This window comes from Colobus angolensis, unplaced genomic scaffold (genome assembly GCF_000951035.1).
Source record: "Colobus angolensis palliatus isolate OR3802 unplaced genomic scaffold, Cang.pa_1.0 Scaffold163, whole genome shotgun sequence".
Lineage (NCBI taxonomy): Eukaryota > Metazoa > Chordata > Mammalia > Primates > Cercopithecidae > Colobus > Colobus angolensis.
Window position 1 is genome coordinate 6,533,641 of NW_012114744.1, and position 14,437 is coordinate 6,548,077.

Sequence of the window (14,437 nt, forward strand, 5' to 3'; positions counted from 1 at the left end):
GATTCTGTTACGCACTGTTTGCAATGTCGCCTGGTATTGGTAGTTTCTACGACGGGAGCCGCCAGCGCGCCAACCCTTGCTCAGGAGGAAGAAAACTACATTTCCCACAAACGCACGGGGGCGAACACCGGCCGGCTTACGTCATTCCTTTAACCAACCAATAGCAACTCCGGGCGGCAGTGAGGCAAGCGCCGTCAGGCGCCAAAGTGGTTTTTTTTTTTTTCTCTTTTTTTTTTTTTTGCCGGAGTCGAGCGGGTGCTGCTAGCGGAGGCGCCATATTGGAAGGGACAAAACTCCGGCGACAGCGAGTGACACAAATAAACCCCTGGACCCCTTTGTTCCCTCCGCTCTAAGGGCCGCGATGTTGTACCTAGAAGACTATCTGGAAAGTGAGTGCGCGGCGCTGGCGGCGGCCGCCGGTGGGACCTGCGGGAGGGCAAGAGCGCGAGTGGACGGGCAGCGAGATGGCGGGAGGGAGGGGGCGGCGGGGGATGTTTCTTTCTCACGGTAACTGGCAGCCTCGTTGTGGGCTGCCGGCCCCCTCGACCCCCCTGACGCACGCGCGCAGTGACGTAAGCGCGTATTTCGCCGTTGGCCCCGCCCCTCTGACGGACTCTCCCTTTGACAGTGATTGAGCAGCTTCCTATGGATCTGCGGGACCGCTTCACGGAAATGCGCGAGATGGACCTGCAGGTGCAGAGTAAGTCGGCGCGTCTGCTACTCCTGTTGGCTGCGCGCGTTCAGTGCCAGACTTGCTTTTCATCACTGCTAGCGCCTAATGCTCTTTCACTGTCCTCTGGCTCACTCCGCTAGTGCATAAGGAGTTGTCAAAAAGAACTGGCAGCCCTGAATCTCGCCCTTTCCTTCCCTCCCATGCTACTTTTTTCTGGCTTTTGCAAGAGGAGGCGGCATTGGGACACGTGTATTCCTTTCTAGAATGTGGGATCGTGCAAAAATTATTTCTCTACCGTCATTGAGATAGTTACCTATGTTTCAATGCACGTCAGCATAATAAATGTTGAGATGTTTTCTTGAGCCTTTTCGTATCGAACTTAGATTTCAGCATTTATACTTATTTTTAAAGTTCATCCTATTCAGTTTTTCAAGAGTGGAGAGCATAGAAGCACAGGTTATATATAGCTCTTTAGAGACCCTGGCGAATGTCAAATTTTGAAAACTTAGTTACACGTTATAAGATACATTTTAAATGGTAACAGAATCGTCATTTTCTTGGTTAAAATGAGTGACAGAAATTAGATTTCACTGTAAAGTTTCTTATGTGCTGTACTAAAAATTTTAGCAGTTAGTGAACATTTATTTTTCTTTCAGTGATAGCTTGGTAGTCTCTGTGACTTTTTCCCCAAATTAACTTTGCTCTTTCGTAGAGCAAGGACTATAAATAGGTGGCTTAGGGACCACTTGCTGCAGCTAAGAACCTGTCCTTTTCACTGGCCCGTCTTCTCTGCCCATGACCACACACCCACTTCTATACCCTTTGTTTATGAGTATATTTTTCCAGTAAGTTTCAGGTGGCACATAATAAAAACTGGTGGCATGGAAGCCACCTTCTGTTCAGTGGATTGTGGTATGAAGTATGAATTGTGTGTGTGGTTCTCCAGCTGTCTCACAAATTCATTTTAATTTTAGTGTAGTCGAAATGCTAAAGATTTGCTGAAGAAGTATTTTGTGCAGGACTGAGCATAGACATGGATGTCAGATCTGAGTTTGTTTTAGGGCTTTACTAATTTACTCATTGACTCTGACTGTATTACCGCTTGTGTGGGGCTTTCATTGTCTATAAAAAGAGAATCATCTAAGGATTTAAAATATTACAGATGGATTAGAATTTATAGTATCTGATACAAGGTAGGCATTAAATAAAGGGTAACTTACTTTAAATTTTTTTTTATATTTTATTATTTAAAAGTTTAAATTCTCTTATAATTTGGGCTTACAGTATACATATTACAGGGTTTTTAAACGTGCATTTCTTTACAGTAACGAATTTTCTGAAGTTAATAGATATGGATTAACAGAATAGTGTGCCAGATAAATTCAGAAATGCTTATTTAAACAAAGGAAGATACTAAAAATTAACCATAGTACTTCACAGAGTCTTTAAAAGGCTATTGTGGACTGAAAATCTCCAAAGGAAGTATGCTATGAAAAGATTTTTCTCAACTTACGTAACAACAGAATCCTTTTTATTAATTTTTCCTTTTTTTTAAGCAGACATCCAATGAGATGATTAGTCTTGGCACGTAATTTGAGGAATACTTACCTAGAATTAACGTTTAAATGATTGTACCTACTACTTTCAGTTGGGATATGACATGATGAGATGTTTAATGCCATATACCAAATCTTTTTATCACGTTTTCTTGTTAAAAGAAATGTGAGGATTATCTAATGGTGTTTTCATTGTGTTTTGGTACGTTTGTCTGATTAATACCTATAGCTTTTGACCCCAAGGCTGTATTGCTGAAAAATTATAGGATAGAGCCCATGTACTTTGTTGACTCTACTTTGGCTATTGGAAAAAATTTTGAAATAACAAAAACAAAAATAATCTGTCAATAAGGAAAATTGTAAGTTTTTAAAGGAAGGTAATTGAGGCTTTATATATTTACATAATCAAAGCGTAACATATTTAAGTTACTGGCGAAGTGAAAGAGTGTATATTGTCAGATTTTTTCCCTCCCTAAATCAAACCATGTATATTTAGTATATGAATTTGGTCATTTAATATGATTTTTTTATTATGTCATAGATGCAATGGATCAACTAGAACAAAGAGTCAGTGAATTCTTTATGAACGCAAAGAAAAATAAACCTGAATGGAGAGAAGAACAAATGGCATCCATCAAAAAAGTATGTGCGACACTTTGGATCATTTATCAAGAAATACTGGGACCCTCTGAAAAAGATATTTCAAAACTAAATAGTGGTCTGGATATCAAAATAAGGGAATATTATCAATGACTCTTTAGAATGTAAATAGTTTAGTGTGGTTTAGAGCTTCAGATAGCGATTTTTAGTCATTAAAGCATTTTGGTAATTAAAAATATTGTTTCAATAATTAGTGACTATTAGAAAGTGATAGACCATTTAAAAGTTACATTTTTTTCTATTTGTTTTATTCTAGTTGTGTATAATTAAAGTTGAGTCATTTCCAGAGAGGGAGTACTGTATTCCAGTTTTGGCCACAAACTAGCATAAATAAACATCAGCAGACCTTGAAGAATATTTTATATATTGCTAGGTACCTAAATTAGTGGACCCACAGAAGAACAAAATCTTAAAAGTTAGAAGGAACTTAAGAAAGCCTTTTAGTTAAAAACTCCAAATTTGCACATGAATTGGTCCGGAAACAGAATTCTTTGAGGTTTTGTTAGTTTCATAGTGGTTATAGCTCTCTTCCAGAATTGAGTGAGTATACACTCACATCTCAAAGTTTGCTTTACAAATGTGATCGAGTTCATTCAGGGATGGATACATTTGAAGAACAACTTGAAAGACTTGAGTTTGGTCATGACTCTGCTATTTAGCTGTGTGACATTAAATCTTGATATTTCTGAGTAATAATGCCTTCCTAAACCCAGTGTTCATGGAATTGTTCAAGGATCAACTAAGAGGCCAGACGTGATGCCTCATACCCATAATCCTAGCACTTTGGGAAGCTGAGGCGGGTGAATAACCTAAAGTCAGGAGTTCGAGACCAACTTAGCCAACCTGGTGAAACCCTGTCTCTACTAAAAATACAAAAATTAGCCGGGCGTGGTGGTAGGCGCCTGTGATCCCAGCTACTCGAGAGACTGAGGCAGGAAAATCACTTGAACCCGGGAGGTGGAGGTTGCAGTGAGCCTAGATCGCGCCACTGCACTACAGCCTGGGCAACAGAGTGACAGAGTGAGACTCTGTCTCAAAAAATAAATAAATAAATAAATAAAAAGGGATCAATTAAGAAAGAAATTTGGAAACTACAAATTGAGTAGTAGTGTTGTTATTTATTCTACCACATGGAGGGAATATTATTTCTGTTGGGGAAAAAAAAAACCAATACTCTATAACAGAAGTGGTCCTAGCTTGGAAGAAACCTGGAGGGACATGTATTTGTGAGTATAGACATGATATATCCACATCCCAAAGTCACTAATCATCTCTTTAACCTAATAAATTTTTGGTGGAGTGCACCTTGAATATACCCTGAGAAGTCTAGTACCCCATGGAAATTCATAGTATCATCTTCTTTCCCCCTCTTTTTTTTTTAAAAAAAAATAAGTTGAGGCAAAATTTAAAATATAGATTGAGTTGTATAAATATATACCTATTTTAAAGTAGGAGTTATAGAACAACTGGAAAATAGGGAAATGCAGATCAGAATCCTTTCAATAGCTGAACTTTAACACATTTTTTTTAATGGAATTCAAATGTACTCTACAAGTTAGATCAATTTTAGGTAACTTTTTATTTTAAATACTGTTCATTAACTCATATAACTTTTTCTAGACTTACGATGGCATTTGCTTTTAATTATATCCTTTCTGGAAATTCTGAACATCTCCCTTTTACTCTTGGCCGTTGTGCATAATTTCTAACTCTTTTCCATCCCACCCTATTTCTAACAGGTTTTTGTTTTGTTTTGTTTTGTTTTGTTTTGTTTGAGACGGAGTCTCGCTCTGTCGCCCAGGCTGGAGTGTGGTGGCGCGATCTCGGCTCACTGCAAGCTCCGCCTCCCGGGTTCCCGCCATTCTCCTGCCTCAGCCTCCCGAGTAGCTGGGACTACGCCCGCCATCTCGCCTGACTAGTTTTTTGTATTTTTTTGTAGAGACGGGGTTTCACCGTGTAGACCAGGATGGTCTCGATCTCCTGACCTCGTGATCCACCCGTCTCGGCCTCCCAAAGTGCTGGGATTACAGGCTTGAGCCACCGCGCCCGGCCTGTCTCTCTCTGTTGTCCAGGCCAGAGTGCAGTGGCCCAATCTTAGCTCACTGCAACCTCCGACTCCTGGGTTCAAGCAATTCTTGTGCCTCAGCCTCCGGAGTAGCTGGGATTACAGGCGCCCACCACCATGCCCGGCTAATTTTTGTATTTTTAGTAACGATGGGGTTTTGCCATGTTGGCCAGGCTGGTCTTGAACTCTTGACCTCAAGTCATCCGTCCTCCTTGGCCTCCCAAAGTGTTGGGATTACAGGCGTGAGCCACCACTCCTGGCCTCTAATAGGTTTTTTATTACTAAGGTAGGATGACTGTGATAACAAGGTATGATAATGAAAATACAGTTATATGTCCTGCATATGAATATTTTTAAAGGATTAATTTATTTTTGAAATGAAAATGTTTTCATTCAGGACTACTATAAAGCTTTGGAAGATGCAGATGAGAAGGTTCAGTTGGCAAACCAGATATATGACTTGGTAAGTAAAAGTAATGTGCATACTGTGTCATAAGTACTTGGATAATAGATTATGTCTTAAATTGTATTGGCTTAAATGTAGTAGGAAGAAGCAACTAAAACTGAAGTATTGCTCTCTTGATGACATCTAATTTGACATTTCAGTGTCCATTTTATGGTTTCTTTGTGGAAAAGTCAGAGTCCACAGTGTTAGTGAATGTTGTGAGACTGTACATTTTAGCAAGTCTACACTGCGGTAAGGTGGTTTCTGATGTTAGATATTTTTTAAACAAGAATTAATGTTTAACTTTATTTTCCTAATCCTTGTCTTCTTAAGGTAGTGTGTTTACTTGCCTTACACATCATTTTGAGATTGTTTCTGTGGTAAAATATACCTGAGAAGACTGCCTTGACAAGAGTTGTTGGTAGTCTGATTAAAATGAAGAAGAATCATTTGAATCAGTGTTTATGTTGGTGATGTTAATAGATGGTATGTAACAGCTGTGTCAGTTTTTTATGCAATACAAGATGACAAACTTTAAACAAGATTCTTTTTTTGCAGCAGCACTTCTAAAAGATTGAAAACACCAAGAAGATAGATAGAATATTCACTATTTCTCATATTGATGCAATTATGGTGTTATTTTTCATTTGAAACATCTTCTAAAATACATACTTTAAGAAACAATCATTTCTGTTTTTGCATTAAAGTAAATTAAAGCAGAAAACACATGCTCACTTTTGGCTAACTTCAGTGTATAGATTTCATACATATGTTGTCTTTCCTGGGTACAGATTTATTACTGAACAAGTACGAGTAAATAAAATGTCATTGGTGAGCAAGACACAAGATAAAAGGTGAACACCGCATATGGTGTGAATTGTAAATGCTTGTACCAACCTTGAACACATGTGTCATGGAGAGCCATGGAAAATGTTTAGTTGTTTTTATGCAGTACACACATTTTAATGGCACTAATAACCTGGGCTCTTTTGTTCATACAGTTATTCTGAAAAAAATTTCATAAAAGACACTGCCTAAAGATAGGTAGAATAGGCTGTAGCTTGATTTACTGTAGAATAAAGACAAAAAAAAAGTTCTTAATTGTTTCAGTCTTTAATTATGTCTATAAACTTAGAAAAAGGCATTAACATTTGAATCTAGACTAATTTGTTTAGTAACATTCTTCCTCATATTTAATGACTATATGTATCAGTCCTTATTTAGAGACTACCTGCTTTTTAATTCATATAGCTCTTTGGTTCTATTCTTTGTTTTGTTTATTCTTTTGTTGGTTTACTGCTTGTTAGACCTTTACTAAAGATATTTTGTGTATTTAGAAAAAATATAAATATATGCTTTTTAAATATGTGTGTGTGTGTATTCATCTCTTACTTATAAACCACACTGTTCATCCACTCTGTGCCTGAAAAAAGGGAGTTGTACCTGGGTATAATAGAGGAATAAAAAGTAAATACTAGGCTGGGTGCAGTGGCTCACACCTGTAATCCCAGCACTTTGGGAGGCAGAGATGGGCGGATCACGAGGTCAGGAGATCGCGACCATCCTGGCTAACATGGTGAAACCCCGTCTCTACTAAAAATACAAAAAAATTAGCTGGGTGTGGTGGCGGGCGCCTGTAGTCCCAGCTACTCGGGAGGCTGAGGCAGGAGAATGGCATGAACCCAGGAGGCGGAGCTTGCAGTGAGCGGAGATCGCGCCACTGCACTCCAGCCTGGGCGACAGAGCAAGACTCCGTCTCAAAAAAAAGGAAAAAAAAAAAAACAGTAAATACTAGAAATGGCTATTGTCCTCAAGGTGTCTGTAAACTACTGTAGTGGGGCAGATATACTTGCAAACTAAAATGGAGAACCTATACAGAAACATGTAATAAACATTAACACAGTTGAATATTAAGGGGTGTCTGCTAAAAAACATTGAAGTAAGTGATGCAGAGTTACTTATTGATTTCTTAGAGGGTATAGGAAGAGTTTTGAACAGTTTGTTTAGAAAGTTGGGATGCTGAATTAGGTATTGTATTGAGGGGAAAGCATTTCACTCAGATAATGACATAAACAGAAGGAAAGTACAAATTCAGAAATTAATTGAGAAGGGATAGATTACCAAGGTTAGAGAGTAAAATATAGGCAAGGTAGTAAGTTTAATAAAACATAAGAAATGTAACAGAAAGCAGGTGTCCATAATGGATCCATGCAGACGTGAGTTCAAACCCTAGCTCAGCCATTTGACTGACACCATGACTTTGGAAAAGTTACTTAATCTTGAACCTCAGTTTCCTGCTGTAAAAAAACAATATTAATTTATACCTTACTGGAGGGTTTGCATTAAAATACATATCATGCTATTAGTTTGGCAGACAGTAGGATTTGCTCCTTCTTTGAGAACTCAGTCCAGCTCTTTTCCTGAACTGGAATTTTCTAGTTTCCTGAAGCCACTGCTTCCCTTTCAACTCTGCCAAGCTGAAGCTGCTGTCTCTCACTCCCCTAGTATCTCCGAGGCTTCTTTTTGTCTTCTTTTTCTTCCCCCACCCCTTCTTTTCTGCCCCCTCCTTTGCTCTACCCTCTTCCTTTTTATTTTTTTTCTTTTTCCCTTTCTCCCTCCCTGCCTTTCTTTTTAAATACTTTAATCCTATTTCAGGTGAACATTATATCCTTAATGTAAAAAATCCCTTCTCTTTCAGACTTAGGATAATCATCTCAGTTACCCTCTACCTTTTATCACTATAATTTAATGGCTTCTAGGTGAGTCTCAGATTGAAAAACTGGCACCTGGTTCACAGTTCTCTGTTGAAATCATCTTATACTACCTAGTCATCTACTTCTTTGGCTTTTGTAAAGACTAATCCACTTCAGTTGCCACAGACTGAACCTGATCATCACTTGGAACTGCCCTACCTCTGATACTTCTTGCATCTACATTTCATTTCTCTCTATTTTATCAGCCCTTTCCTGTTCAGTCAAGAGACTGATTGAACTCTTGATCTCTTTTCTTATAGGTACCTTCCACATTGCTGCTGCCTTAGGGCATGTTTTTACTTGCTGCATTTTTGCTTCATCACTTATGCCTTCTCTTTTTAATCTTTAGCCTCTTTTCTTTCTATTGGCTTCTATACCATAGCGTTGTAACATGCTCAGGTCTTCCTCATATTTAAAAAGAACCTAGACAATCTAATATAAATCCTGTGGTGACCATGACTCTGCTTTAGCCAGTGTAGTCTGTAGTTTCTCATTCAAACTCTTGGACACTCCCTTACCTTTGATTTATTCCTAAATTTATGGCAATTGTGGTTCTATTTACCAACCCTCTAATTTCATTTCGTAAATTCTTTATTGCTAAATTCATCAGACAGCTTCAGTTCTTTTTAACTGACAGTATTGGTAAATTTAATGCTTATTGCCATTCATTGTGTCTTGCCATTCTTGATCATGTATTACCATGTGACTGCCTGCTCTGGATGCTCCCACCTTTGTGTCCTTTCTTAGTCTCCTTCTTGGATTCAGCCTATAATGATGGTGTTCTTCAGGGTTCTATCCTTGACCTACGTGGTTTCTTACTCTTCAAATGGTTCTTACATGAAGGTGATTCTCTTCCCCTCTTCTACCTGCCAAGAGGGCCAGGAAGACCAAATTCCACACACTAAAGACCTGTTCTTTCAAATGCCAGTTTTATCCCCAACCTTTGCACACCACCCAAGTTGAGAAACACTCCTCTATTACCATTCCATGTGTTCTGTTAGTGTTAACAATTATACATTAATTATTCCTTAATTAATCCAAGCCCAAGCTGTTTCTTTGAGTCTTTTAATCTTATCTGAATATTCCCAGACCCTAGAACTCAGTGTTTTGAAATTTAAAACTCAAAGTATCTCCTTTTTCTTCTCTAACTACCCTTCCCTGCCCCACCACCAACTTTTTGTTTCTAAATCTCAGATGAAGCACTGACCTTGTAGTCATTCAGATTAGGGCACTGAAAGTCACCCTATACTCCTTGTCACTAACTTCCTCACACTTAGTTAATCACCATGTGTTGTTCATTTTACTTTATAATTACCTCTAATTGTCCTTTCTTCACCATTGCTGTAGTTCAAGTACTTAAAAAAGAAATGTAATTATAGATAATATACGTACATGTCCTAAGTGTACAATTGACATTTTGACAGACCAGTGCCCCAATCAAGATATAGAACATTGTCATTCACCCTGGAAAATTCCCTTATGTCATTTTCTAGTGTCTATCCCCTCAAGTACTCTTCATCTCTCACCCAAGCAACTATAATAGCTTTTCTAAATGGTTTTTCTGCCTTTGATTTATCACTGTTTTCCTAAAATACACATTTGAGCATGCTGTCTCCTTGTTAATTTTTTTTTTTCTTTTTCTTTTCTTTTCTTTTTTTTTTTTCAAGGCAGAGCCTTGCTCTGTTAGCCAGGCTGGAGTGCAGTGGCACAATCTCAGGTCACTGCAACCTCTGCCCCCCAGGCTCAAGCCTCCCAGGTGCTGGTACTACAGACACTTGCTGCTATGCCTGGCTAATTTTTGTATTTTTTGTAGAGATGAGGGCTCCCTATGTTGCCCTCAGGGTTGGTCTTGAACTCCTGGGCTCAAGTGGGAGGCTTTGGCCTCCCAAAGTGCTGGGATCACAGGTGTGGGCCACTGCACCCAGCCTGAAATTCTTAAGCATTTTGCTACTGACTTGTTTGATCATGCCATGTAGAAAGTTCTTGATTTGGTTTCTGCCAGATCTCTAACTGCATCTCTTCGTTGTCCTCTGTCCCTCACCACCATCCATGTGCCCGACCGTGGTGAACATACTGTGTCTGCATGACTCTTCCTGACTGGGATGACTCTTTTTCCTGTTTGCTTGGTAGGCTTTTCCCTATCCTTCATAATCCTACACATGCCTCTTTATTAACATAGTCTTGATAACCTTGATATTCATATCATTTATATCTAGGAGAAGATATTTGACAGCTTATGACAGGAAAGGCATGTAAGAGTGGTTTTTACAAATGCATTTATTTTTCCCTCATATAAAATACCTGTTGGAGGAGGCAGACCAGGATTTGTATGGCCACCCCAACGCGATCACTGTCCCAGGCTGCTTCTAATCTGTTCCACCATCCATTCTGGGCAGGAAGAAGACTTGCAGTAGGGGATTACTCAGAAGGGCACATTTTGTAGTTTAGTCAGCTCTTTGAAGGAGTCTTCCTGAAAATCTTACTTACTGCCATCTTATATCTTATTGGCTCCCTCTAGCTACATGATTACCCCAGATATGTGAAGTTCTGTCAGAAAGAAGGGGAGAATAGAAACTATGCAGATACTTAGCAGTTTGTGCTTTACCCTATCCTCAGACATGTCAGCCTCCAAATCAGTCTTACACATGTGATGTTATTATTGATCAAATAACATTGTAATTATACATTTACCTTTGCTTTTGTGTTTGTCTTCCCTAGTATAAATGTTAGGAACTGTGTGTTTTTATTTTAGTGTCTTCAGAACCTAACATAGCTATTCTTCAGTAAATATTTGTTGAGCAAAAATCACCTGAATATGTTAATAGAGAAGAAAAAGCACTAATATGACCCCCAAGTTAGGAGTCTTGGTGAGAGAGTTTAATGCTGTTGTTGTTGGTGGAGATGTATTTTCGTTGGGAAGCAGTTTCTCCAGGGTACTAGAGTATGCTGAAATTGGTTCAGTTTTGATGGACAGACTAGGACAGACTGCAGTATACAATAGCTACTTCTTTTCAAGGCGTGACTTCAAGAAGTAATATGTAATTCAGGTGAGATTAGTTTCCTTTATAGCATCACTTCGAGAGACAAAACACCCAATCTTGTGATCCTTTTCTCTGCTCCAATCTTTTTGGTTTCCCTCTTACTAAATTGCTGTCATAATTTTGTTACTGTCTTCAATTTGGATAGGTTTCCTTTTCTGATATATAAGTTCATTTTGAAAGTTCTTGTGAAACAGGATTTGCAGATGAGCGTTCAGTAAAGGGAATATTTTTTGCAATAAAAACTTATAGTAATAAGTAATATGTATGTTTTGAGCATTTTAACTAAAAATATATTCAACTTTATAATAGTTTTTCCTTCCTATTTTTAATTTGTTTGTTTTAAAAGAGCCCCCCCTTTAATGAAAAAACAGATTTATTAAACAGTGAAGTGAACATTACTATTCAAAGTAATGAAAATATTGGTAACATGTTCCCTAAAAAAAAATCTTTTTTTTTTTTTTTTTTTTTGAGATGGCGTTTTGCGCTTGCGCCCAGGCTGGAGTCCAATGGCGCAATCTCGGCTCACTACAACCTCCGCCTCTCGGGTTCAAGCAATTCTCTTCCCTCATCCTCCCAAGGAGCTAGGATTACAGGCATGCACCGCCACCCCCAGCTAATTTTTCTATATTTAGTAGAGACAGGGTTTCACCATGTTGGTCAGGCTGATCTCAAACTCCTGACCTCAGGTGATCCACCCACCTCGGCCTCCCAAAGTGCTGGGATTACAGATGTGAGCCACCGCACCTGGCCATTTTTTTTTTTTTTTTTTTTTATAAAATAAAAAATATTAGCTCACCTGACCAAAGGGTCTGAGGGTAGGTGAGGTTTTTGGTCATTCTGTACCCCGAGGGCCTGACATAGTAGATTAAGTGAACAATGAAGAGAAGGACAAAGGTTTTCAAGGTAATCTAATCCAGTGTCTTCCAAACCTTAGTCATCTCTTTCATGCCTTCACGATTTTTACAATACCTGCATACTAAGTAAATTTTTAGATGAAATGTGTTTAAGAGGAAAACTTACTAATTTGGTACTACAAATATAAGTAAAATACTAACATCACTTATGAATAATTACCAAAATGTCAAAAACAATTATGTACCTTCCTGGAAAACGTGTGCTTTGTGTAGCACATATCAACACAGTGTCTTGTAATATTTGGGCACTTTATGCCTGAGGGAAAGAAATTTACATTATTACCCTTACATGTAATTAGAGTCAGATATAAGGGAATTACTGACTTGTTCAATTGGGAGGTCACTAAATGGAGTTACCCTGTCAAATTAGTTATTCTCCCTGAAATAACAAAAGTAAACATCCAAATGTAAGTTGATAAATAATAGGAATGACATTCCTATAAAATATAACATTTGAGAACTGAGACTACTAGTCTGCTTTAGAGGAGAGTGGATGGGACATAATGGAAATGTAAAACTACAGTAAATTCTGTTCTGAGATATTTTACCCAAAAAACAGTGGTATACTTGTATTTGTACAACTTTATGTAGCGGGAGAGTATGACGTGGAAGAGTATGACGTTCATTCATTCAGCAAGTGTTTATAGAACTCCAGCTATGAGCAGTCACAGGTAGTAGGTGGGCAATAATGACGCAGACAATGCTGAGGCAAAATGTTTTTTGTTTGTTTGTTTGTTTTTTGAGACAGCGTTTCGCTCTTTTTGCCCAGGCTGGAGTGCAATGGCGTGATCTCAGCTCACTGCAACCTCCACCTCCCGGGTTCAAGTGATTCTCATGCCACAGCCAGTAGCTGGGATTACAGGCATGCACCACCACACCCAGCTAATTTTTGTGTTTTTAGTAGAGGTGGCATTTCACCATGCTGGCCAGGCTGTCTCGAACTCCTGACCTCAGGTGATCCGCCCACCTCAGCTTCCCAAAGTGCTGGGATTACACGTGTGTGCCACTGCGCCCAGCCTGGCAGACTATTAAATAAAGACTATTTTAGATTTTGGTAAGTACACAGGAGGAAATAAACATTATGGAAAGGAGAGAGGAAGGGGGAGAAAGGGAGAGAAACGTGAATAACTGGTGAAGGCTGTTAAGAATGTAGTCTAAGGAAATGACATTTGCGGTGGTACTTGGAAAATGAGAAAGAACCACCTGTTGGAAAAGCTAAGGGTATAATGTTTCAGGCACGTGGTATACCAAGTGCAAAGTCTGGAGTGGAAAAGACTTGGCATGTTGAACCAAGAGAGAGGCCGGGGTGGTCTGTAATGGGAAAGGAGCAGCATGAAAGGAAGCAGGCAGGAACTAAGGTATGGGGGCCTTGCAAGCCAATCTAGGAGGAGAGTGATTCTTAGTCTAAAGCAGTGGGAAGCCAGTGAAGGACTTTAAACAGAGGCATGGAGTATAGACCTTAAAGGAGATTTTGTGTATGTATGCCTTTGCTTAAACATTATATTATAGGAATTTTAAATAAGCATGTATTACTTTTACAGAATTTATGGTATGTCACCATAGTATGTAATTGTGTTTGATTTTATCCCTCATTGTTTTATATGGCACTGCATTGCATTGTATTTTTTTCATTGATATTTTATTTACTTTTAAACCAGTAGTAAACATTTTTTTTTTCTCTATGACCATCACTGCACTGGTCATCTCATTTATTAAGGAATAAACCAAACTACATATTATCAACAAATGAAGAAATTTGTTTTAGGGGTCCGGTAAAACAAACTGACAGTTTATTTTAGTAGCCATTTTAGTGAAATTTGACTAACACACATAAAATCTATCCTGTTAAAATAATTTTCTTCCAGAAACCTGATACTCATAAATAGTCATTAAACACTTATTTGTGTTTCTCAGCCAGATGTCACTGTCATAAGGATGTATTAGATTGCAATACCTAATAAAGTTGATTTATACATACCCTGATAAAATTTGAGCTTTTAGTTGATGCTTGAATGATTTTAGCAGTCTCTTGCAGTGCTCAATACCCTTGAACTTGCTTCTTTTTTTATATCCTGGCCTGTTCCTGAGATGATTGTATTTCAGATGCACATTTTACCTATAAATTTGAGAGTTTTCATCTGATACTCTAATTAAGGAAATACATTATGTGAGTTTGACCTTTTGATTTCTGTCCTGTCTTTATTGACTTTCAGGAAGATGATTAGACAAAGTTGTATGCTAAAGCCTCTCAAGTATTTGTTTCAGCATAAACGATAGGTCACATTTTCGTCTAGTTTAAATGTAATTTAGAGATATAAAGAATCATTTTC

The 14,437-nt window shown here is 38.4% G+C and overlaps 1 protein-coding gene across 3 annotated transcripts in view; it reads left to right on the forward strand.

Annotated features, from left to right (window-relative positions):
• The first annotated feature begins 211 nt into the window (after positions 1–211).
• Positions 212–14,437, forward strand: part of ING3 (inhibitor of growth family, member 3) — a 28,506-nt gene continuing 14,280 nt past the window's right edge. The window contains exons 1-5 of one of the 3 annotated variants that reach the window (XM_011937388.1): positions 212–389; positions 629–700; positions 2,771–2,871; positions 5,352–5,417; positions 5,958–6,767. In XM_011937388.1, coding sequence (XP_011792778.1) covers positions 362–389; positions 629–700; positions 2,771–2,871; positions 5,352–5,417; positions 5,958–5,969 — 279 coding nt within the window. In that variant the 5' untranslated portion in view covers positions 212–361 and the 3' untranslated portion in view covers positions 5,970–6,767. Of the gene's footprint in view, positions 390–628; positions 701–2,770; positions 2,872–5,351; positions 5,418–5,957; positions 6,768–14,437 lie in introns of those variants that run through there. The other 2 variants (XM_011937389.1, XM_011937387.1) reach the window with 2 other exon arrangements.